General features: G+C 42.1%; 1 protein-coding gene across 2 annotated transcripts in view; it reads left to right on the top strand.

Annotated features, from left to right (window-relative positions):
• Window positions 1–1,620: 1,620 nt before the first annotated feature.
• Window positions 1,621–27,011, top strand: part of GRM1 (glutamate metabotropic receptor 1) — a gene marked incomplete at both ends in the record, with an annotated part of 259,375 nt that continues 233,984 nt past the window's right edge. The window contains one exon of one of the 2 annotated variants that reach the window (XM_081140792.1): window positions 1,621–2,335. In XM_081140792.1, the coding sequence (XP_080996918.1) occupies window positions 1,636–2,335 (700 nt within the window). The remainder of the gene's footprint in view (window positions 2,336–27,011) is intronic. The other variant, XM_081140793.1, reaches the window with a different exon arrangement.

Raw genomic sequence — 27,011 nt, forward strand, 5'->3', positions numbered from 1 at the left:
AGTCCCAGCCTAGGGGATTTTCCTCCTGGTCCCTGGAGCACCTTCGCCGATTTATTTCTTTTAGTCCTGCATCCCGGGGAGCGTGGGCACCCGCGGGTGCCCGGGTGGTCTTCCTCCTCGCGCCTGCCTCGCTGCACCTCACACGCTCCTTGAACTCCTTTCTTCTCCGACTCTCACCTTGAGAAAGGAAGCCGAGCGGGGACGAGAGAGGGAGCCAACTTCAGCGCCGCGGGTGGCTGGAATGGGGCGCCTCGGCCCCCCCGAAGCGGCCGGGTTTGAACACACTTGCGAGAGCGCCCACTGCAAAACGAAGGGATTGAGGGTTGGAGGCTGGGGAGGAGGCGCGGGAGGGGTGCGTGTGCGTGAGTGTGAGTGTGCGCGCGTGTGTGAGTCTGGGTGAAGAATGCGGTGGAGGTGGTGGCTGAGAGCGAGGCGGGGGCGGGTGGCGCTGTCAGAGAACCGCGACTGGCGGGTCCGAGCGCGCGCTCCGGGCGCTGCCGGGGAACCAAGGTCTCGGGCCGGGGCCGGGCGCTGTCCAGGGTCCTGCCGGCGGCGGGGCTGCGCTGCGCGGCGAGAGCAGCGGGAAGCTCCCTTCCCTTTCCAGCCGCTGTGCACAGCCGCAGGTCCCCATTTAGGCGAGGGCAGGGGCCCCTCCACCCCCTCCACCCCCCACCGCGGGAAGCAACTTACCTTGCGTGCACCCTCTCTCCCTGAGCACCTACTGTTAGCCTGACTTCTGGGGGCGGGGGGCGCACCGGACCCGACGTGCGGAACTTTCCCAGGCATTGCCTGAGTAACTAACGTGGATTTCCTCAAGCTGGCACGTTTATGTTTGCTACCTGGGCTGCACGTCAGTGTCTCTTCGACCCCTGAAACTGAAGTCAGGGGTGCATTCCTTGCTCGCGTTCATTTTGAAGTAGCGCTTCCACCTTCATAATGAAGGAGTTTCCAAATGTCGTCTGGGAAAAAGTTGATCTCTTCAAATCCTGAAAGTTCTCTTAGGGTGAAAGATCTAGCTCCTCCCCCCCTTCCTCTCCCCTCCCCCTCAGACCTTAACGGGTGCTTCAGGGCCGGGAGGAGACTTGTGGCTGGAGGCGGGGGCGGGTCGGCGGGCCCGCGTCTCTCCGGACGGATGAGGGCCCCGAGGGCGGGACGCACACCTCCCGCCCGGACGGAGCTGCCGCCCAGGCTGTCCGTCCAGCCGGTACCGGGATGCTCTGAAAGGCGTCGGGCCGGTCGGCTGTCAGCATCACGGCGCCCTGCGTTTCCCACACGCGATAGCGGAGTTCTGCTTCTCTTTCTGTCTCGCAGGCGGCTTCCAGCTCACCGCTGCCCCCACCACGTCCACTGCGCCCCTGACCAGTTTACCGTGGCGCACCGGTGAAGAAAGGGGGCTCGAGCCCCCCTAGAAACGCCTCCCGGGAGTGGAGGTGGTCGCGGAGGACCCGGAGCAGGAGGCGGAGTGGCGGGAGGCGGCGGTGCGGGCGGCGGACGCGCGGAGAGCGGTGTTGGCGGCCGGACGCGCGGCGCCGGGAGAGGCAGGCGCGGGGCGTCCCCGCGGTGCGCGCCCGGAGCCGGCCGCCGGGACCAGCGTGGGAACGTGGCCGGCCGGCCGTGGACCCCGTTCTCATCACAATGGTCCGGCTCCTGCTGGTTTTCTTGCCGGCGATCTTTTGGGAGATGTCCCTTCTGCCCAGAAGCCCGGGCAGGAGAGCGCTGCTGGCGGGAGCCTCGTCCCAGCGCTCGGTGGCCAGAATGGACGGAGATGTCATCATTGGGGCCCTTTTCTCAGTCCACCACCAGCCTCCGGCCGAAAAGGTGCCCGAGAGGAAGTGCGGGGAGATCAGGGAGCAGTACGGCATCCAGAGGGTGGAGGCCATGTTCCACACGCTGGACAAGATCAACGCGGACCCGGTCCTGCTGCCCAACATCACCCTGGGCAGCGAGATCCGGGACTCCTGCTGGCACTCCTCCGTGGCTCTGGAGCAGAGCATCGAGTTCATCAGGGACTCTCTGATCTCCATTCGAGATGAGAAGGATGGGCTCAACCGGTGCCTGCCCGACGGGCAGCCGCTGCCCCCGGGCAGGACTAAGAAGCCCATCGCGGGCGTCATCGGCCCGGGCTCCAGCTCCGTGGCCATCCAAGTGCAGAACCTGCTGCAGCTCTTCGACATCCCGCAGATCGCCTATTCCGCCACGAGCATCGACCTGAGTGACAAAACTCTGTACAAGTACTTCCTGAGGGTTGTCCCTTCCGACACTTTGCAGGCAAGGGCGATGCTCGACATCGTGAAGCGTTACAACTGGACCTACGTCTCTGCGGTGCACACGGAAGGTAGGCGCTGCGCTCGGGAGAGGGAGGGCGGCGCGCGGCGCGCCTGGGCTCGCAGGGCCTTCCCTGGCTTTTCCTCGCTCAGGGGGACAGGCTTTGCGCTTCTCAGCAGGGGCCCGCCCAGGCATGCCCTTTACCCCTGCTCTGGTATAGTCACAGTGTAGGAGAACTGTGTCCCCTCATGTTTCTGAGGACAGTAGGAGCCGGAAAGATGCCAAAGTCTCCACGGACAGTGTCCATCGGTAGATTTGGACTAACCTGCTTGTTAACACTCATTTTCTGGGTCTGTGTTTGGAAGGCTTGTTTGCTCAAGGTGTCCTCCCATTCTTAAGTGACTGACTCCAGTTCTCCAAGCTCAATAGAATAATCCAATGTGAGCAATGTGACAAAAATGTCACTGTCCCCTAAACCCTTACCGAAAGCTTCATCTTGTGTTGAGCAGCTCAAAGGGCTTCCCTGTCCTAATGTGCCCCTTCTTACCCACGCAAGAGGTACCTGTGAATGCTGGACTAATGCAGTCATCTCCCCCAGTATCTCAGATACTTACATTGTAAATTCTGGGGTGCCTGACATACAAAGGAAAAGTAAAGAATTTAAGCCATTTACTTATTTCCTTCCCACTACGTATGCTAACGTGGTCCGTATGTTTTATGAGAAATCGCACTGATGACCTCTTGAATTTGAGTTTTGGTTTCTAGTCTTTTTCTTTTAACACAATGGCTGCTAATTGGAACTTAAAGTTGGACTGATTATAAGTTACGAAGGAAAGGATAGTAGATATCAGGTTTAAAATGGCTTTCTAAAAATAAAATAGAACTACCTGAGGTTAAAACTTTGATATTTATAGCATCCTACAAGACATGAGTTCTCAAAGAACTTCTCATTATAAAGATTTTCTTTACTCTCTTCATCTCAGCCTATATAAAATTTTGGATAAAATGAGATTTTGGGGGCATTTGCTCTTAACTCCCTTGTTAGGTTTATGAAGAAAATGAGACCCTGGTTATATATTAATGTCTAGGACTATTCACATGTATATGCTGGCGAATGAAGAGAATCTTGAGGGTATTGCTGTGTTCATATTTCTTAATATAAAATTATTAAAAGAAATGCCACCAGCGTGACTTCATATTCTTTTAACAGTCACACAATGTGAAGTCTGGTGATAGAAGTTCACAGTCATCCCTACTGGAGTGGTTACATGGTTGTTGTTAATGGAAACTGATGCTTTACTTTATAAAGGAGGCAGAGTTTTCACGACAAACATGAAATAATGTAGAATTATACATGGTAACTTCAGACTTTGCTTTTGAAAAAACCCCCATCACTTTCTGCTGCAACATTGTGACTTCTTACAACTGACTCATGTTTCTGAATCTTGTTTTTTAATAGTGAACTGCAAACCTCTTTATCAACAAAAATCTCTAATTTTTTGAGATACAAATTTAAGTTCAGATGTTAAACCCTTACATTTTGATATTTAATGTCAATTTCTTACATTTAATGTTTAATACAGTTTCCCCTAGTGCTTAGATCAAACATCTTGAAAGCACAGGTTAAAAATTGTTAATTATCAGCGCTAGAAAGATCTCTAAGGGAATCTAGATTGAATGTGGTTTAATTAAATATTTAATAATTCTCCCTCTATTGAACTGGGTAATTGATTATAGATATTAGAAGTGTAAATTCCTCCTTCAAGAAGAAGTAATACTTCCTCATTTTTCTTTATACAGTAGTTTTATTTTCCATATTTTATTGTAATCTCATTTTTGGGGGGTGGAGAGAGGTTGAGAAAAGACCCCCCCTCCTTTCTTCAATCTGTTTCCCAGTTGCATCACTTTACTAAAAATAATTGCTAATAGTGGGTTGCTTTCTGACAACTAGAATTATGTTTTTGAAAAATTAATTGGACTTGTGTTTGCCAATTCTGTTCGGGAAGGGCTCCTATTAAAATTCCACCCTTGCGTTAGTTTAGATTTTGCTTCTTTTCTGCCTCTGACTGGTCTTGTGTGGCAGAGATAACATCTCCATACTATTACAGTAGTTGACTCCAGGCCAGATTGTGTTCACAGAACATACAGCTCACTTTGGTGTCTGTTTTATTACCAAGAGCTTATGTCATTTGCCTTGTCTTTTATATATGATATCCTATTTTTCTCAAAGGGAATTTGTTTCTTCTCTTATTAGACTTAATATCTGTGGAAACTAAATTGCTTTTATTTTCTTCTATCTGCAAAGAAGTACCGCAGCCTCCTTTGTATAAGCTCCAACTGAAAATTTGTTTTTCCTGAGGCTCTGCCCTCCTGCTTCTCAGGGACCCGCGGTCTATTGGCCTGCAGGCACTTTCTTGCATCATTTAGTAATTTTCCTGCCTTCAGACTGATGGGGTCACCTACTGGTGACAGTTCCCTATCAAAAAACAGCTAAGACCACATACCAGTGTTGTGTCTGCCATCTGGGTACTACTCAGGAAGGAAGTCAGTTTGTCTGGTTATTAGCAATTTGGACCTTAGAAATTCTGGAACCTCTGGTGACCTTCACCTCTCCTTTCCAAATTGGCCATTCTCTAGACAATTTACCATCACAATTTCTTTTATTAGAAGTTAGCCTAGAACAGGTAATATATCAAAATAACTAAGTACACTAGTATTAGACTAGTGTACTTCATTTCTATGGTTAATTTTGATAGACTTTAACATCGTAGATGGAACACCCTATTATTTCATTTTATGTCAGTATTGAGCTTGGAGGTATTTTCAAACATCTTGAAAGCACAGGTTAAAAATTGTTAATTATCAGCGTTAGAAAGATCTCCAAGGGAATCTAGCTTGAATGGGGTTTAATTAAATATTTAATAATTTTCCCTCTATTGAACTAGGTAGTTGATTGTAGATATTAGCTTTTAAATTGATTATAACTTTTTAAACCAGCTAGAATCCAGTTGCTGTATTTTTTGCATACTTTAAAATCTTCTCTCATGTCACTTGTGCCACACTTGTTCTCTGGTCATGACAACTGTCAGTTTACCTGACATAAAAGTTACCTGCAATAGGCTCTCCAGAAACTTTTCGGATTGGTTCCTGAGGGGAACATTGAAATAGGATCTGCAAAAGGGTGTGGGTACTGAAGCAACAGAGTTTTATCCACAAATAAAAATTGAATGCACTTTGGAGCAGGCTGCTTACCTGGAATGTGTACCTTTAGATATTCTAAGCACGCAATACAAAAATTGCCTTCTTCCGTGAAGCACATCTTGGCCAAGGACACTCTATTCCGTCCTTCTGGTAAAATGCATATTCCCTATCAAACATCAAGTTTATAATTCTGAGGAATTGTAAAAAAGGGTACTTAAAAATAATTCTAGTTGATTAAATTCAAAGCACTGAACAAGTCCAATAAAAAATATCCTTTGAGTTTGTAGCTTCAAAAAGTTTTTTGGATTGGATACATTTTTATTTGTTTTAAGGTTTTCTTTTTTGTCTCATAGTTGCAGATGAATATTGATATGATAAGGGCTTTAGTGATGTTAGTTTCCTTTTGAAAATGTCCACTATAAGGTGTCCTTATCTTTACAATTATGTTTTCATTGTGATGCACCTTTTTTGATATTTGCTTACATCTTATATGAAGTTGGCTTTTTTGGGGCTTCTTTTAAAAATCCAATCATTTTCTTATCAGAAGTTGTTGTTTTTCTTTTCTATTTGACGTAAAATATACTTAAAATGTCAATGGCATCAGAGGAAAATCCTCCTAAGTCATAAATACATCAGTTAACTATTACTTTAGCTAGTGCAATTGCATATAAGATTTTTATTTCTAATAAATACATTTCCTATCTATGTACCAGTAACTTTCTTTATAATGTTCTTAGCTTGATTCAAACCTGTTTCATGGTAAGTTATCTTAATTGTTGTAGTTTATCACAAAATAAAGAATTGGAATGTCCTGAAAGGTCATTTAGGCCAATCAACTAAAGGTGCTTAAAACACCACTATTGCATCTTTGCCAAGAAGTAGTTTCCATTTGCTCTAAGTTTCTAAATTGTGATTGGGGTTTCTAATGAGAGGGGAAGAGTACAGGACTTAAATTCAGAAGCAGAATGTCACCTGACTATTAGCCAGCTTTGCTATATAATGACCTGTCTCCCTGAAATTTTAACTAATTCTCTATCAACTACTGGGAATCATTCCTCTTCTGTGTGATATTTCCATCAGTGAATCCCCTCTCCTTTATGCCATGCCTCACCAGTTCTTTCACCTCTATATTTCAGTTTTTAGTTTTCTCATCATAGATAACTGAAGTAGATCTTAGATAAATGATTATCCAGAAGTTCTTTTTAAAATATATGCTACTACTAGGCCATATCTCCTAGGCAGTTATTATTTTATCTATGAGCAGAACTTTGTTTTTTGTTTCTTTTTAAATGTAAACTTATTAGCTTAAATATACCTTATCAATTAAGTTCTTGGGTTTTGATTATTTAATTCACTTTAGCATTCCAGCTTTGTGTTCTCTGGATCTAATTACATACATTAAAACTGAGTAAGAGAAGGTCAGGTATATAGTCCCATAGCCCAGCACCAGCAGACTACTCCCTGGCTAGCTCTGGTGGTCACTCAGCCCTCTTTGAATTCCCTTGGCAGTATGGTTTCCCATTACCCACTGTACCTCTTTCTAGATAAATAGATAAATATAAGTAGTTAAAATGAAAAGCCATCACAATAGATATTCAACTCTAATTGAAAATTTACTATACCAAACATGGTATAAAAGAAATTTGAAAACTTGGTCTCAGTTACTAAGAACTTTATACTCTAAAGGGAGTATAGTTTGGACACATGTAAAATGGGGACAAATGAATCATTACAGTATACACATTTAAAAACGGGACTTTATATAATTTAGGGAACACTAAAGAGAATATTGGTGAGTACAATTAGCTAAAAAAAAGCTAGAGAAAAGGGAATTTTGGTTAGTGTTTTTGACTATGGCATTTTTAAATTAGAAGCTGTAGTAAGAATGTCCCCATTGGGGATAAAATAAGCAGGTCTGCTTGGCTGGAGTGGAGAGTGTAGGCCGGGAACCAATAAAAAGACATCAGCTCAAATGTGGGTTCTTATAATCTGTGATTTTGTGACTCTCTATTGATATGAAGTACAAATACGGAGAATCCTGAAGCATGTGCCAAAGAGTTTTAATTTGAAGAAAGGTATGTCCAAGCAGAGTTTGATGTGACTCAAAGATAATGGGAAGAAAGCGAATTCTGACTGAAAGGTGTGAGGGCGATACATTAGATGGGGAGGGGAAAAGTGAACTTTGAAAAGGTTAGTTATTGTAGAACTCTAGGTACCGGGTTAAAGTGTTTGGAATAATAAAAGGTGCTCCAAAGGAATGCTTGACTGGGGACTTTGTTGTAGCAAAAAGTTAGGGACAAAAATGGTCGGAGTGACCTTCAGCTTTGCAATTCTGGAAGACCAGGAGGGTTTCGGTGCAATTAATAGATCTGTGAAAAGTAGGTTTCCAAACCATGATCTTTTAGGTTTAAACAGCATGGACTTGGATTTGATAGGCTAAATTGGATGTGAACTTTGGCTTAGAGCATGTACATTATTAGTAAGAGTGGGTGTGTGGACAAAAGAAAAGCCAGAAGTTGTGAGATTTTCTATTTGTGATTTAAAAAAAAAAGTTCACATCCAAGTAAGCCTTGTTTACCCAGAACCCTGATTCCCCTGCTGGCTTACCTGGGAACTTGAGAGCTGGCCTCTTTCAACTCCAACCTTTTACACTTTAAACATTTTACAGGGTTATCTGTAAAGTATATTATATAGTTTCCTAACTTCCTTTAAACAGATTGTTTAACTCAACAGCTACTTTTCTTGAATCTACAAAGTAATCAGTATGAATATCAACTGTTACACATGCTGGGATACAGTGGTAATCTTGAAGCCAGTCGAGAACTATAAAGCTATTTATTTCCACCACCAATGCCCCCAGATTGCCATACTTTTGAGTTTTTATATTTATTTTGTCTTATATTGGCTAGACTTATTAAATCCATTTTCTAAATTATGTAATCAGTATTTAGTGAAGAGCTACTATGTGCAAAGGATTAAGGTGAAATGCAAAGATGAGAAAAAGAACACCTTTATTATTTTGAGAAGGCATGAACTCCTCTTAGTTCTTCTGCCCTACCATCAATCGCCCCATGACTTCACCTGCCTTGGAACAAATTTTGTACAGAGCTGGCCTGCATAGAGTAGATGGTGATGGCAGTTTATATTTTATGTTTCTACCATGTGGCTTGCCAGTCGCCATTCCTCTTTAGGCACAAAAATTTTTCTCCTAGTGATCTATGGAGCTAATATACAATGACTGTTTTATGGCTATTTAATAACTTTCTGGACAGTGGCTGGGTTGGTGTCATCGTAAAGAGATTTTTTTCAGAAGCCACATTTCCAGCATGCCCACGGAGGGCTGGGAAACCGTAGGTGAGGGCAGAATAGTTTAATGAGCAGCTTACCACCACTGCAAAAATAATTCATAGTGCATACTGTTCTGATATTAGATTGGAAGCAATATCTCAGTAGGAGACGGTTGTCAGTTTTCAGGGAAGCTGTAGTTGAAAACCAGAGTCAAGCTGAGACATGAAGCCCTGTCAAAATGATGTGCCGTCTTATCCATCAAAGAGCTACCATTAGATTTTCAATTTATGTAGAAGTAGTTATGTAATTTATGTGTGCCAGTTCTACTTATTTTTTTACACCTGATTGTCCTCAGTGAATGTCTACAACATTTTAAATCTTAATTTATATGAAAAAATTACAATTTTCATTTTCTTCAGTCTCATGGGAAGTTTTGCTTTCTTAAGCTTAGGGTACTATGGCACCAAATATAGGATTGGTGTTTTTATAAAGAGAATTTATTGGCTCAAGCAGAAAGTTGGTGATCAGAAATCCTCGTTTATCAATTTTAAGATTATCTATTTTAGTCACTTCATGGCCAACAAATTGTAGATTCAAAGCAATTATCTAAAGGATTCAGGTAACAGTTTTAACTGTCAATTGAAACACAAGAAGGTTTACGGGAGCAGTTCTTTGTCTCCAAGTAATTTATTTTGCTTTTTAATGAAGACATAACCATTTATTTATTGATAAGCACATGTGTCTATTATGTGTCAGACACTGGTCTTGGTCTAGGCAGATATAAATTAAAGGAATAACAACTATTATTATTGGCAGTACTTTCATTATTATTTCCCTCAAGGGTCCCATAGTCTGTTGGAAGATACATAGAACTATACAGGCAGTTATAGGCTCATGTGTTACAAAAATGTACATTTAATCACTTTCTAAAAATAAATGCACTAAAGACTATGGGGAATACTGTATGTTCATCTCAGTTTCATTTGTAAAATGTGAATGGTAATTGTTAGCACATGATTAACCTAATAGCAGTGTTTCAGAGAACAAGGGATGGTTGTATAACTACCTGTCATCTGTTGTTGTTAAACTGTCACCAAAGAGATGGGTTCTTAAGGAATTAGACCTTTTTTTAATTTTATTTAAAATATTACAAATGTCCCTTTTTCTCCCCAGTGACCTGTTCCACCTCGTCCTTTCCCCCTCTCTAGGTCCCCTCCCCACCATTGTCCATGTCCTTGGGTTGTGCATATATGCACATAAATTCTCTGGTTACTCTCTCTCCCTCCACCCACCCGCCCTCCTCCCTCCCTCTGACATTCATCAGTCTGATCCATGCTTCCATGTCATTGAATCTATTCTGTTCATCAGTTTATTAAGTTCTTTAGATTCCACATATAAGCGAGATCATGTGATGTTTGTCTTTCTCTGCCTGGCTTATTTCACTTAGCATAATATTCTCCAGGCCCATCCATACTGTCCCAAAGGATACGAGATTCTTCTTTACAGCTATGTAGTATTCCATGGTGTAAATGTCCCACAGCTTTTTTACCCATTCACTTACTGATGGGCACTTGGGTTGTTTCCAGATCTTAGCTATTGTAAACTGTGCTGCTGTGAACATAGGGGTGCATATATCCTTTCTGATGAATGTTTCAGGATTCTTAGGATACATTCCTAGGAGTGGAATCACTGGGTCAAACGGCAGCTCCATTTCTAATTTTTTGAGGAACCTCCATACTGTTTTCCATAGTGGCTGCCCCAGTCTGCATTCCCACCAGCAGTGTACTAGGGTTTCCCTTTCCCCACACCCTCGCCAGCACATGTCGTTTGTTGATTTGTTGATGGAGCCATTCTGACAGGTGTGAAGTGATACCTCATTGTGGTTTTAATTTGCATCTCTCTGAGGATTAGCGATGTCGAGCATTTTCTCATGTGTCTCTTGGCCATCTGTATGTCCTCTTTGGAGAAGTGTCTATTTAAGTCCTTTGTCCATTTCTTAATTGATTAGCCCCTTATCAGATACATCCTTGGCAAATATGTTTTCCCAGACCGTGAGGTTCCTTTGTATTTTGAGGCTGTTTTCTTTTGCTGTGCAGAAGCTTTTTAGTTTGATGTAGTCCCATATGTTTATTTTTTCTTTGTTTCTCTTGCCCTAGGAGATGTATCAGTGAAAATTCCACTACATGGGATGTCTGTGACTTTACTGCCTATGTTTTCTTCCAGGATTTTTATGGTTTCATGACTTACATTTAAGTCTTTTATCCATTTTGAGTTTATTTTTGTGTATGGTGAAAGTTGGTGGTTGAGTTTCATTTTTTGCATGTATCTGTCCAGTTTTCCCAGCACCACTTACTGAAGAGACTGTCTTTACTCCACTGTATGCTCTTGCCTCCTTTGTCAAATATTAACTGACCGTAATGGCCTGGGTCTATTTCTGGGGACTCTGTTCTGTTCCATTGATCTATATACCTGTTGTACCAATACCAGGCTGTTTTGATTACAGTGGCTTTATAGTACAGTTTGATGTCTGGCAACATAATCCCTCCCACTCTGTTCTCTTTTCTCAAGCTGGCTGCACCTATTCGGGGTCTTTTTGGTTCCATCTAAATTTTCAAAATGTTTGTTCTATATCTGTGAAATATGCTGTTGGTATTTTAATAGGAATTGCATTGAATTTATAAATTGCTTTGGGTAGTATGGACATTTTAATGATATTAATTCTTCCAATCCATGAGCATGGTATATTCTTCCACTTGTTTATATCTTCTTCTGGGATTAGCCCTTCTTGACTGATGAATATTGAGCAATTGATGAAATTAATCAGGTATAGGTTTTTTTACCCTAAAACCTAGTAACATAAGATAAAAATGAAACTCATGGTTACAATGGAGGTGCAGCATTTGCCATAGCTTTGAGAAAGCTTTCCCATGTCACAAATGAGAACATAAAGGCCCGGGGAATAACAATGGCTTGCCCAAGACCATAACATCCATTAGTATGTTAGCATCAAAGGCAGGACTAACACAGCTTCCTGTCAGATACTTTCTTAAATCAAGGTTTGTTGGTTTGACCCACCCTCCCAAATTCCTCTGTCCTCTGAGATTTCATCATCCAGCCCAGCTACCTTCTGCCCAACTTTGCTGCTGCCATTTAGCAGCTTCCAGGAGACTCTTCTGTCCCTGAAAATGCATTCTTATTGCTGAATGTCCTCCTTTCAGTGTCAACCCCTGCTGTGCATTTGGGTGATTGTAACATTCATGTTACATATCATGTAACATATCATGACCCATTGATACCTATCCTCATAGTTCATTCATCTCAGCCCTGTGTCCTCTGCTTCCTCTTCGGCTACCCACCCACTCTGACCATAGTCTGGCATCTTGACAGCATCAAGAACTGTTCTGTCTCTGAACTCGTAAACACCAGGAAGCCTCTGAGCAATAGCCGCCTCTTCTCTTCCACTCCTCTCGCTTGCTCCCAACTTACCTGCTCTCCACATTTCCCTGCAAAGTTTGGATCAAGCCATTTTCTTGCTTGAACTAATTTCTCCTGTGGATCTGAGCAACTCTGCCCCCGTATTTGTGCTTGTTACCATGTTGTAGTAAAGCTTATTTTTCAGAGAAAATGAACATCCAGTTTAAAGTGATACTCCACATAAAACTCTAGTTGAGATTATAAATTAATCCCTTTCTCTCCCCCAGCCTCTTCAGTGCAGAAAAATAAAGACCAGAAAGGAGCACCTTGTTTTAATGAAGGAGGAATGGGTCTCATGCCTGTGAGGGCTGTGGTCAGGAGTGGCAGATCACATTTGCTCAGACAGCTCTGTGGCATCATTTCTAAAATAAAGGGTGTTGCGTAGTGGATAAAGATAGAACATTAGGAACGAATGGCTAAGGTTGAATTTCGGGGGTAGGATTGACCCAAAGGGTTAGTGGAATTAGCCATGCTTAGACAGCCATCAGGGTAAAATGTACAAAAACAGTCCTTTAAGTTTATTGTAAAGATGAGACGAGATGGAACTGTGTGCAAAGCCAGATAAATGTAAGATGTTATCATTGTCAGGCTATTCTAACCTTAAGATGTCCTTAGTCTAGGTGAGCCTGCGTGAAATGGATACAGATGTGTTCTTCGACAAGGGTGTGCAGATATAAAGAGAAGATGCATATCTTGCGTGTTTGCTCATTTGAACAGCGCATTTGGATTCCCATCCTCTCCTCTCATAACAATTGCAGCCACAGCCCTGGCCCTAAGTGAAAGCGCTTTGGTTGGACAGCTTGTTCTACAGCTATTGCTGAACACTGAGGCCGTTGCCTCCGTTCTCGTGGTGTTCTGGCACATTTTTAAATTTGTGTGCTATAAAGAGTAGGACAAAAAAGATCAATAAACAAATTGCTGATAGGTTGTTCAAAAGGAGAAACTTTACAAGAGAATTTAAAAGGGAATATAAGGATATTGAAACAGTGGAAATGACTTGCCATGAACGAATCATATCCTCTTTTCCTATTATAGCTTCATTTTTTGGTCAACAGGTTTTACTCTGTTGATAAAGGAGAAGATATGTTCAGGTCTCTATTTAATTGAGCAAATGTTTACTGAGCACCTTCTCTGAGCCAGGCCCTCTGCTATGGCTATCGATGACCAGAGACAGATGAACTATAATCCCTCTGCTAAGAAGTTCACTGTCTAATGATCACCAGTCAGTTTGATAAGTGTAACCAACAGGAAAAGGTGTGACTTAGAGAGGTAACAGAGAAATGTGACTAGCTTTCCCTGGGACAAGAAAAGAAGTGATGAAAATTCGTAGAAGCCCCTGAAAGGAGGTGACATGTCAAGTTCACTCCATTAGAGGACTGAGAGGAGGACCTGGAGGAATGAATGTGAGTAGAAGTCCCAACGTAGAAAACAAAGGATGCTCAGGGAACTCTAAACACATCACTAATGCCGCAACGCATGTTCAGGGAAAAGAAGTGGGGAAGGATCACTCTCAGAAGGGCGGAGGCCTAGGCCACCAAGGGCAATCTTGTCAAGCCAAGGAATTTAGATTCTATTTTATAAGCATTGTGATCCACTGAAGAACTTTGAACAGCGAAGAAATGTGATAGATTCACATTTTGGAAACAGAACTTGGGAATCTTTGGAGAGGACAGATTAAGAAAAGGAGTCAGATTGAAAGCTGAGACACAAGTTTGCAGGCCATTGATGGTTGTGGGAGTGGTGGAGAAAAGGCCAATTTAACACTCAATTGAGTCAAGAGACGATGATGACAGCTTTACTTCAGGAAGAGTCAACGGTGATGGAAAGGAGAGACGGACTTGACAGTCATTTAGCAGGGAGATTGGGATTTAGTGACTGATTGGTTCTAAGAGTCAAGAAGAGAGAGACGTAGAGAATGACTCCCAGGTTTCCGTTTTGTAGAACAAGACAGGGTAGAAAAGAGGAAGCATAGATGGGGAAACGTGAACCGTAGACTGGTTGGATGTGAGGTACCTACGGGACAATGGAGTTGAGAGATCTGGAAAGGAAGGTCAGTTTGAGATTTATTAGCAAATCGCTGTGGTTAAAACCACAAGAGTCTATGAGATTGCCAAAGCAGAGGAGACAGCGCCAGAAGAAAGGGCCATGCTTGGGTAGGAGAAGGCCTTCCTTTGGGTGGCGATGAGTTCGGGGAATAGAAGAAAATAGGTTTGAAAATAACATTTGTTTTCTCAGTAGCTCAGTGAAGGGGATGGAAAGGGAAAGGGGGCAGGTCAATTCAAACAGAGCAAATTTTCAGAGGGCCCAACTGAGATTGTAAACCATGTATTTCTACTAGTGTCAGTTCATTTTTTTTTTGATAGTCTTTCTGGTGGTGTAGAGCCCTCAGCACAAATCGGGAGTGTTAGCTTTCACAGCAGTTCATTAGCTTGGCCACCTGCTGGCCCGATGTCCAAAACACCACGATCTTTCTTTGGTTAATTACCTAGGATACCAGGTGCTCACCAGAGGTCATAGCCCAGGGCCACCCAGCATGAGCTACACAGCAAACCGTAGTTGGCTGCTACTTGTGCTGGGCTTGGCGGTGCCCAGGAGAGGCCAAGCTATGAGCCAATGCAGCTGCCGCTAGTGCCAGGCCTGGGGCCGCTTATCAAGCCATATGGTGCACGCTGCTGCTTGTTTGAGAGATTTTAGGAAAGTCCTAAGCATGAGGCTCGAGAGGCCACTTGCACAGAAAAGCCCCAGGAAATGGCCTGGATGAGCCTGCAGGTGGGGAGGGGCGGGGCCTCCGGGAATCACGGGGCGGGGCCAAGGGTGAGAGTCAGGTGCTGGCCAAGCCGGCTGTGTGCCAGGAGGACTCGCCAAAGGAGCAATGGGCTCTGCCAGCTCTTCTTCTGGGAGGAAGCTGCCCCTCCAGCTCTCCCCCCAATTTCAGGCAGGTTAGTTCCTCCTCGAGTGTCCCGGGTCCTTTCAGGCTGCTGCCGGGCTCTGGGCTCAGAGGGAGCGTCCAAGTGGGTCCGTGCGCGGGCCCTTTAAGAGGAAAGCCTGGGGATCCCGCAGCCTCTGCGACCCTGGGGGACAGTCCCCGCTGGTTTTCACAGCCCAGAGTTGTGGGGAATCTCTTCTCGGCCCTGGAGCCCTGGGCTGGGGGCCTGCTGTGAGGCTGAGACCCCTCACTCCTCCGGGAAGCCTCCCCCTCCAAGATTCCCTCCCAGGTTTAACCGGAGGCACTGGGTGTGGGCCTGTGGCCAGGGCAGCAGGTACACGGTTACCATTGCAGCCATCTCCTTCAAGAACCCCTACATGTCTCATCTTAATTGGTACTGAGAATATTCTCTTTTCCATTTTTCTCTTTGCCTACCAGGAAGCTCAAAACTAAATTTAATGCTCAACCATAGAAAATGTTTAGATTACATGTGTGATGTTAACTTCTTCCATTTTACTTTAATAGCAGTATTTCATGCTTTTTAATAATTGCAAAATTTCTCAACTCCATGTTAGGAGGAGACAGGATATTAACATATATGTAAATGCAGGTTATCCCACTGTAGGTCCAGATCCCTACTGAAGTTTTTGTATGTTAATGATCATGGCAGGCTGAGAGGTGGTTTTATTTTTTTAACTGTGAAATGTGGAGGGGAGGTTATCCTACACTCATAGTCGAATATGGTAAAGATGGAAAGATATTTCTGTGTATTCTGTGCATACAAAAGAATCCTTGAGCATTGATCAGGTACAAGAGCTGAATCATGCTCCTGCAATTAGTAAAAAAAGTCCATCCTCTGGCTCAGAGATACTCTGCACGTCGCTGTCTTTTCCTTCTTCGGTGCTTTCTGGGGCCTGCTATGTGGCTGTGCTGGATATTTTGCCTGGTTTGGCAGGGTGTGTGTGTGGATGAAACAGCCTCCTCCATGGTCTACACTCAGCAGGGCTCTCTGCCTCTGTAATTCATAACAGCCTCTTTTCCTGTTTTCCCTCTTCTTATCCTTAGGGAAAAAAATAAATCGGTTTGTACAAGGACTGTTCAGTGACAAATGGAAAGGGACCTTTTTTTTTTTTTTTTTTTTTTTTTTTTACCGACTTCTTAACTTTTCCTGACAATCTCTTCATGTGCCTTCCAGACCATAGTTGCTTGTAGCCCAGTGGCTGGTTTTGCTCAGTACCTACAATGATGTCCTCTGCTCCTTTCTCCTTTGAGCAAAGGTCAACATGATTTAACTTGGGAAACAGATTGATGCAGGATGAGACACCAAAAAACACCCAATATCTCTTACTCCTGTTAATATAGATAGTCGTTAAATCACAGACAGTAGAGGGAGGCCCTATGCATTGATATACGTGAAGGATGAATTACCCTTTGTTTCCAGCTAGAAATGCCAGATTCGAAACTGAAAAGGCAAATTTTATTTTTTCTTCTATGTTGGCACATGCTGAAGAAAACCTTAACATGTAATTTCCTTGATGTCATTTTAAAAGTAAAATTTTACTTGAAACAACTTCTTAAAATTGAGAAATACTGAGTGAGTGGTTAATTTTTGAAGTGCTTATATTCCCCCTTTCAGTAGATTATTTTTAGGCTCTTCTAGAGCAGTGCTTTTCAAACTTCAGTATGCAGCCCGATCACCCGGGAAACTGGTTAACTCAGATTCTGATTCAGTGGGTCTGGGAAGGACCCTTGAGTCTGCATTTTTGCTAGGTTCTCAGGTGGTACCGGTGCTCATGGACCACAATAGGGGCAGAACCTCTACAAGCCCCCTTCTGATAATGTACTTTTTATGATGGTGCATTGTGCACACTTTCTCACACATCAATGAATTATTTCCTTCAGAGTCATTTGTATCTGTCTCAAGGCAATGTTCTATGCTCCTGAAATAGGCAAAGAATGGCTTTTAAAATGTGCATATTTAGAAAATTGTACTAAAGATGTTTAACTATTCATTTATTTCATTCAATGACTTCTTAAAATATGCATTAACTAGCCAGAATAATTGCTGAATGTAGTAGCACTGTAGTTAATCAAATTTCTGGTGACACGTATGCCCTCTCCTTCTAGAATGCTCTGCCCAGCAGACGCTCTCCCTTACTGGGAGGTAAATTCCTGGAGAGTGGAATCTTTGTTTTGTTTTGTTCGCTGATGTATCCCCAGCAATTAGAAGAGTGCCTTGCGCATAGTAGACACTCAATAATTATTTGTTTAATTGATGTAAGTAAGGAAAGCTTTTGTTTCAATTTCTTTTTTCTCTGCCTTCGTAAGGGGTTTGATGATTTAAGAGCTTGGAGGCTTCCCATCAATTCTTATTGCCTAGCACTATAAATGTAAATGGAATAAGACAGTAGACTAATTATTCAATTTCCAGAGCCAGCAACCTTGGAAGTCTTTGGTTGTTACTAAATTCCTCATAACTAATTTTTCTTTTCATTTGCTTCTTTCTTATAGTAGTAGAATAAAGTGAAGATACTATCTAAATATCTAATTAATTTCATATTTCATGGGTAGACTCCTCTTAATATCCCTCTTAGCTTTTTTCCTTTCTAATAACTGAGGAAAAGTCACTACATTTACAGTCAGTTAAAACTCTCAGGCTGCTATATTTGCTCACTTCCCTCCTTTTTATGAATATCAGTGGCTGGTGCTCTCTATCCTGCATTAGACTTCAGTGCCCAGGTGAAGTGGGCACTGAGTGGGAGGACCTGGGTTTGATCTCACTGCCTCCGTTAGCCACCCTGTGACTCTGGACGAGTCACTGAGCCAGCATAGGCCTGTCTTCTCATCTGTAAAGGGGCTGCCATTCTTCGCCCCAGACCACCACTGTGAACTGATGTGGAACTGCTAGTTGCATTATTATATTCTACTGTAGCTTATATTATTTTCTCATTTTAATTATTAACAACTGCCTCCTGGACTCTGCTTTTCCCAGAAAGTGATAAGCAACATTTCTACATAGAATTTATTTAAAATGATAGATTTTGTGTTGAAGGAAACATTTATCTAAGTCCCTGATTTAAAAACAAAAATCAGAGTTTAGGTGCCTTGCTGAGGTTGCACACGGATAGTTACTATAAGAGCAAGGAGCTCCACCGCAGCCCAGATTTTCCACGCTGTCAACCCATGCAGCATCTCCAGACATCTACCTTTATGTCTTCATATGCTTTGTCTACGCTCAGATTTTCTGTCACCCTTAGTCTCTCTATGCTGGCTTGAAGGGCAGGCCTCAGCTTCATATCAATGAGACAACCAGTTAATTCATTTATTCAGCAAATACAGATCCCACTAATCATCCAGCAGTGTGCCGGGCATCAGATACCAAACATGAATCCAGGTTTCAGATGCCAATCAAGTTTGGTAACATAGCCAAATATCCATAATAAATTATTCAGATACTGTATTTAGAGTGAAAGTATGATATATGAGAATATATGAAAGATGCTATGATACAGTAAAGTAACATTATCTATGTTCCCAGACTTTATGGAAATCCTGTAGTCCCTGCCATTGCTTGTGGTCCAGAAGGAGAGATAGAGAAATAATTATTGCCCATCCACAGGTGGATGAGGCTGGATGAGAAGAGGGTGTGGTTGAAGGATGGGGGAGTCTCTCCTAGGTGGGGACATTAGGTAGGAATCTTGGAATAAGTGGCATTAGAACATGCCTCGGATGCTAGCTAGTCTTGTAAGTGAAAATCTAGATGGAAAAGGAATTTCCCATGAAGGAGATCATGTAAACAAGGGCTCTGACTAAAATGCTAACAGATATACTACAAGGAATGGTGAACTGTTTAATTTGTTTGGAGTAGAAGTTACCTAAAAGGGAGCTGTGGAAGAATTGATTGAAAAAGCAGACCCAGATGACAGAATTCTGAGAATGTCAGAGTTTGAATGGTCTTCTACCTGAAAATTTAGTTAAAATAGAATAGGTCCTCTTTGGCAAATTTCTTCCAAAGACTGATAAATAGGGAATTATTTTTACCTTTTCCTGCCCGCTCATTTTCTTTCTGCTTTTTTTCCTTCCTCCTCGTAGAATTTGTGCTAGAAAGGGAGACTTTTGTAGGAAAGCCACCTTTTTTGTTTGTCTGGCAAAAATGTCATTTATCTGTCCATTTATATTTCCACAGTAATATAAATATTTGACTATAAGAAGTATGCTGGTGAATGTGTTGCGACGTTTTGCAGCTAGAGTTGCAGCCTCTGTGGACATGTGGCCCGCCTCTCCGTGAAGCACAGGCATATTGCAAGCTGGTTTCTCAGCTGTGAAATGCCACTACTTAGGTCACATGCCTCAGTTAAAAAAACTGCCAGGAGCAACGCCTTCTCCCTGGCAGAGAGGCGTGCCACCTGCCACCCAAAGCTGCCGTCCCCTCTGGCATGGTGCACAGATAACTTTGATTCACTTCTGCATATGGGGAGGTTGTGTTCTCTGCCTTTTGCAGTGTGTTTCTCCATGGTTTTTATCTAGTGCAGCACTCACTCTGGAACTCATTGAATGGGGAATTATCACCCATACTTATTGGGATCAAATGTTAATGTGGAAGAATAGTTGTGACCTTGGGGACAGCACTTGAATAAAAATGTGAGTTGTCTGACACGTGTACATGGCATATGACAGTCACATCTCCACTCGACACCTACCCATGAAACCACTCTTGGTGACATGACAAGATCACACCTTATGTCACTCCTTAATAATACAAGGATTCCTGAAAATCAGCCTTAGAGAATACACATTCTGGCCCCAGTAGAGACAGTGTCATATAAACTTTTAAGGCACACAAAACAGGGAGCATCGTATCTTCACAGGCAGGTAAAACATTCCTTCCAGTTTGCACTTACTTTAGATTTCCCCCATATCTGTAAGGTCTGACAGGGTGTTAAGCACCAAGTAAGTGCTTGACTGATACATGTCGAATGAATAACAAATGATGGCCCTGTGAAAAGGTGACCTAATAGGCATTTGGGCTGACCATACTATTGGAATCCTTTGGCTTCCTATTTCTCTAAGAAGGATAAATTAAAAAAACCAGTAATGCCCTACCTTTTTAATGAGATACAGGTTCCTTCTGCCATAACAATGCCATCTTGGTACAAGTGTTAAGAGTATAACATGTTTTGGTAACATGTTTTCTGTTGCAGTTTTGAGTAGTTCACGGAAAACTACATTAAAATGTATACATTCAAAAAAAATTTCAAATATTAGTCCCATTTTCCCATCTATTTTTGTTCTCAGTTGAATTGTGGTCCACCCCCAAATTTGAATCTTAATGCCTAGTACCTCAGAATGTGGCCTTAATTGGAGATAGGATCTTTTGCAGAGATAATCAGCCTATCAATAACCAATATTTTAGCTGGACTAGCCCTTGTGGTTCTTATTACAATTTCAAGAAGCCCTTCAGCGATAACCATTTGGAAACTTTGAAAAGATAGAGTTTTACTGCTTATGAGACCTGGAAATCACACAACACAATAGGGCCACGCAGTGAGAGAGAAAGAACAAGGTAGAGAGAAATGGCAGGGCCTGGGGTTCTGCTTTTATTGGGGTGGAGGCCTAGGGTTTCCTGGGTTCACTCATTATTGCTAACTTTAAAACACAAGAGCTGGAATTTAAAGTGCAGGAAGAGAAAAATTCAAGTAGCCCAAATGGCCAGTTATTGAAATAAGTCAGGATCTCTAAAACGAAGGAGCCTCAGTGCGGGGGAGGCAGCCTGGCTATTTGTGTAGTCCAGGGGCTGGCCTTGCGGTTACTGGGAGAGCCATCTTTGAAGTGGATGCCTTTTTGAAATAGGTGCCTGGGGCAATCAAAGCTTAAGCCAAGTATTTGTATTACAAAGAAGAGAAAAAATCTGTCAGGGTTTCCACTCCAGTTAGACACTATCTTAAAAAAAATCAGGTCCTTGAGTCATATTGTATCTGATATGTATTGGAAAGAATTATATCCAATACCTGGCCTGGTTGACCAGGAGACCACTTAGCCTAGATCATTACCACTTCAGAAAAGAGTCAAATAAATACACACTGGGTCTTCCTTTTTAGTTCTCTTGATGTCCTAGGATGTATTTCTATTTAGAAAAGGCAGTTCTACTCTAAAGCTTGCTCCTTTTGGTTGTAGAAAGACAAAGGGAGACATTGTCAGAGCATTAAGATGACTATGTATTGATTTGCTTTAAAGAATACCTGATACTTCTCAAAAAAGCCTTCAAATTTGTATCTTCCAGATATGATGATAAAAAGACATAATCATAATTTTTCTATGTTCAGAAAAATTCTGTAACTAAAAAAAAAGGAAACACATTATATTTCTAAAATAAGGGAGATTTTTCAGTGGGCTAAGGACAAGAAAGTCTTTATCTTCTCTCCGGAAATTTTTAGGGCTTTGGTACTGGGGAGCTTACTACATTTAAAAAAAATTGACAGTGCTCTGAACTGACTCATTCTCAAAAGCAGAATGTATACAGCGCCAGCTGATTTTCCCTGTGGAGTGTCAGTTCATGTGGAAGCCAGCCTCTCTTGTTTGGTTCCTAGTGCGATTATGGGCACGTGTTTGTGAGATTCTCGGATTGTTGTAAAAGGAACTCAGATGGTAGGTGAGGTTGGACTGAATGAGCCCCCAAACCTCAGAAGCTAAGCTTTTATGAGTAGGGCTTCTCGGAGTCTATGGCTTTGTAACAGAGCGGTGCGACCATCCCTTCCTGGGAGAGGTCTACCAACGACTGGCTTAGCAATGAAGTCATCCGCCTTTTCAGTTTTGGCTCCTCCATTTGTAATTAGTGGTCAAGCAGATGCACAATAAACGGTGTGAGTATAAAAGAAGGAGATTAATGGTTAAGGGGTGACTTTTGGATTAAGACCTGGTTTCTTGTCCTATCTCTGTCATATTTGAATTGTGTGACTTTAGGCAAGTCCCTTAACCTCTCTAAGTCTCACTCCTCAAATCTGTAAACTGGAGATTTTAATTGTACTAACTTCTCATGCAATTAAATGACATAATGACTGGCATATATAATCAGAACTCATAAAATTCATATGTATATATGTATAAGCTAGTAAAGTGGTGGTGTGATATGGCATATTCTACTTTGGTTAGCGTCTGCTGTGAATGACCTTTATTCCCTTTGTAAAAATGATATCTTTAAGAGGTGGCATAGAAATTATTATTAGTGCCCCCCAAGCCATACACACACACATAACACACACACACACACACACACATACACATACCTATATCTCCTCTCTCTGAAGTGATTTTCATCTGGAAAATTTCGAGTGTTTAATAAGCTTCTGTTAAAGGGTCATACCTTTGCAAAATGTAGCACTTAAAGTTATTTTCAGTTATTATCTCAGGGTTATCATGTAAGCATTTAGAGTGGGCATGGCAGAGTGGCCAGAAGGGAAGACCCAATCCTGAACGGGCCAGTTGGAAGACATCAAAGTTATTCCTGTTTCAAAATTTTTATTTGGTTCTAACTATGATATAGCATGTGTTTCCTGAAGGTCCCTGCTGGTCATCTCTAATCACCATCACTGTCATTTCCTAAGCACCCTTATATAATGTTGATTTATAGAAAGTAATGGCTTCTATTTTCTAAAAGGTTGAAATCTGAAATGGATGACACCGGGAAGGAAGCAGTGGCCGCACAGGTGTGGGGTTCGAGTCATGTCCGTAAGATCCGAGGCTGAAAGTAGGTATTGTCCTGGTTGTAACTTTCTTGAGGGTAGGATCCATTTTAGCACTTTTGTGCTTCTTATAGCATCTATTACGACTCTTTTCACACAGATTACAATCTTTCTTCACACTCTAGCAATGGGCTTTCTTGCCATCCTTAAGCACTGAAAAAATGCCCCCTTGAGGCCTTGGTGTTGTTTCCTCTGGCTGGAATCCACTTCCCTCAGATGTGTTGGTGGCTGACTGCTTTTTTTCACTCAGGCCTTCTCAATATAGTTCTCAATCTCCTGCAGTCAGCTTCAAGATAAAACTTGTTTTATATCTCTGGTTCAAAGAGTGATTTTTGTACATAGATTTTTTTATTTGAGGAAATTGAGGCTCAACTAGTAAGTGATTTCTACTTGTCCATTCAGTCTTTCATTCATTTACACAAAAATATTTATTTAAATTTAGAATACAGGAAGCAAGATTCAGGTTTTTCCCAACATATGTCCAATGCTTGGGGCTTTTGGCTGTGCTTGGTTATAATACATTTTTCAATATATATTGTTGAAATTAATTCAATAGGGACCTTAAAACAGATACAGAATTACTGCACCTAAGGCTATCTATGACAAATGCAAGAGGAATGATTATAGTGTAGATTATATAGTAGAGGCCGAAGAGGTTTCAGATCATCCATTCCAATGGCGCAATTTTACAGATGAGAAGCTGAAACCCAGAGAGGATCATAGTTTGTTTTCTATTGAAGGAGGATTAGAGGACAGACAGACTGAGTGGTTGGTGCTCAAGGTCAAGTGATTACTTTGTGGTGTGGCAGTTATCAGAACCCAGTTTTCAGTCCAGGGCCCGTTTGTCCTCAAATCTGTGTGCTTAGTCCAGCCTGGGGATGTCGCTACACATGCTGGGGATAATATTCTGGGACTTGAATTTTACCATCCCTCTTTCCAGGCAATTCTGTTACACAGCCAGATTTGGGGAGCACTCATGTATACCACATTCCTACTTCATGAATTTGCTTCCCCTTATAACTGCATACATAAAGTGTGGAGAGTACCATTTATAGGACTTTCAAAAAAACTCTTCTAATTTTTGCTTAGCTTCAGAGTATCAGTCTTTGAGCTAAGTTTCAATAAACTAAAGACTTGCTTCTGACATTTAATTAAATTCAACAGCTATTGAGTATGAGGGATATAAAAGCGAGTAAGATGTGCTTCTTAATATAGACTCTATAAATCCTGCTTAAACAGAGAGAAATAAATCAAAGAGTCCTGGTATTCCCTTTAATTTTAGTGTCACCAACAGTCTCTCCCTGATCTACTATGACAGGGAAGACGTGTGGGTAGGTGTGGAAGGCAAGTGACAGGCAGGGGTGATTGTGGTGGGTGGGCGGGTGCGCAGAGAGAGCTGAGCACCGGCTCAGTGAAAAGAGAAATGCGGAGGAAAAGACTTGCCTTGGGTTTGTTAAGCTTCCAGTACAGCAGGACCCTGCCTGTGCTGTTTATGCCATATTCCCGGAGACTAATGCAAGGATCTGGCACATAATCAGTGTTTTTGTTTGTTTGTTTGTTGTTGTCTTTTAGCATGTTAAAAGAATGTATATGTACATAACTATTTGCACAATTATGCCAACTGTTTTGAAGAAATTGAGATGTAATAAATAGGATTAGTGATGTTACGCTGAGTTTCTCTAGATGCTTCCGGCACAGTATCTTGCACATCACGAGCATAAGGAAGTTTGTGGTCAAGCCTCTAGCATTGATATTGAGATAAGCATTATACATTTTAATAGTTTCTACATATCAGAAGGAACTGAGAACACTGATTTTAAAAAATTAGGAAAGCATATTTCTGTTTACATTTTTGATTTTTTTAAAAATAATTTTTACCGAGAAAAAGAACTCATTTCATTCAAAAGTAAAGTTACCCTAAAATCACAATTCCCAGCTTCTAACACAACTTGCTAATTCCTTCTTTTGTAAACACCAACTTTTGAATTAAAACTCAAAGTATAAATCTAATGAGCCTCTTGTGGAATGGTGTGTGTTTGTGCTTCATGGGAACAGAGTCGAAGGGTGGAGTAGATGTGTTTATTTTCTGACAGCACGTAGGCAGCGTATACAGCAATAAATAAATTCCCGCAGCAGCTGTAAAGATGCATAATCTTTGATTTTGTATTTTTAAACAAAATAAAATAAGGTGATTGCCAACAAAAAGGGAACATAACTGTAATTAAATAACTTAAGAAAATGGGAGCTGTATTGGCAGTGGTAAAAGAATTTTATTATTTTTATTTATACATACAGCTCATTACATATACAAGGCAAAACAATGGAATTTAGTCAATCACTAAATTTACTTGAAGGCAAACAGACTAATTAGTGAGAAAAACCTTCTAAATGATTCACTTGTTATTAACATATTTACTGTTTACATGAATTCACGCTCACTCAAAACCATACAAAGAATGCTTCCATTCAACAGGCTGTTGTAATTATTCGGAGTCCCCCTCTTACCCAGCTTCCCTCTCTGGTACCTGTGGTCAACCATTATCCAAAAATATTGAATTGAAAATTCCAGAAATAAATAGTTTATAAGTTTTGAATTGCGCACCTGAATAGCATGATGAAATCTTGCGTTGTCTCGCTCAGTCCCTGCCCCAGACGTGAGTCATCCCTTTGTCCAGCATCCCCACACGCTCGCGTCTAGGCCCCTTGCCCGCCTGTTTGTTACTTAGTAAGTGGCTTGGTCATCAGACCTGCTGTTGCTTATCACAGTGCTTGTGTTCAAGCAACCCTGATTTTACTTAATAATGCCTCCAAAGCGCAGCAGGAGTGATGCTACCAATTCGAATACGCCAAGGTCATGGCTCCGTGGCCCAGGAGCGCCTGAAGCAGATGATCTTCCTTCTGACCCGTAGGCAGGTCAGTGGTAGCTTGCTGCCTCGCCACAACGCCTGTGTCATTCCCCTTAGTCACCTTACCATGTAGGCGCTCTGTCATCTCCCATCATCACAAGAAGGCTGAGTACAGCACAACACCATTTTTTTGAGACAGACCACATTTACATTATGTTATAACTGTTCTATTTTTAAAAAATCACCACCCAAGGATATTTGTTCCATTGCTTCTCAGAGAGAGTGGAAGGGGGAGAGAGAGAAAGAGAGAGTGAAGGAGAGAGAGAAACATTGATGTGAGAAAGACACATCCATTGGTTTCCTCCCTCACCCACCCCTACAGAGCTGAGGATTACATCTACAACCGAGGTACACGCCCTTGCCTGGAATCGAACCCAAGACCCTTCAGTCCAAAGGCTGACGCTCTAACCACTGAGCAAAACCAGCTAGGGCTAATTGTTCTATTTTTATTATTGGATATTGTTAATCTCTTACTGTGCCTAATTTAGAAATTAAACTTTATCAGAAGTATGTATGTACAGGAAAAAACACAGTTTGGTCCTATTTGTGGTTTCAGGCATCCATTGTGGGTCTTGGACCATATGCCCTGCAGATAAGGGGGGACTACTAGCTTTCGTGTGTATAATCACTGTTAGGTTAGAACTCATATTTCTCATCTGTGTGACACGATGGACAAGTCTATAGGTTTGGAATGTAGTGTCTTTCTATAAAATTAGTTCTTTTCAAAGAACTAAAACCATCTTACATGGCAGCAGGAACCACAAACGGGACAGGCAGTTGAGGACGAAAGGGTGAGGCTAATCATGTGGGAACCGGAGGGAGCAGAGAGCAGGAGCCGCTCCATTTCCAGCTAAATCGTTAGCAGTTAGCAGCCGTGGGTTAATGTGGGCCTGCTGTTGCCAGATCTCGTATCTCAAGAAAAGCTAGAAATTGAAAATTCTATGTGAAATGTTCCTATCTTTAAATTTTGGCAACCAATTAATTTTTTAAAACACCACGTAGACCCAACAAAGCCCAAGTGTGCCCCCGCTGCTAGTTTGTGACCACTCTTTGGACAATCAGGTGTAGTGGGAAGGGAAGAGCATCACCTCTAGGCCTGGATACCCTGGGTTCCAACTAAGCAGGAACTAAATGTGGGGCCTTGGGCAAGTCACTTTCATTTTTAAAATTGGGCATTTGGACCAAATGATATCTAACTCAGTGTCTTTTCAA

The sequence above is a fragment of the Miniopterus schreibersii genome (genome assembly GCF_964146895.1).
Source record: "Miniopterus schreibersii genome assembly, chromosome: 6".
NCBI classification, from domain to species: domain Eukaryota; kingdom Metazoa; phylum Chordata; class Mammalia; order Chiroptera; family Miniopteridae; genus Miniopterus; species Miniopterus schreibersii.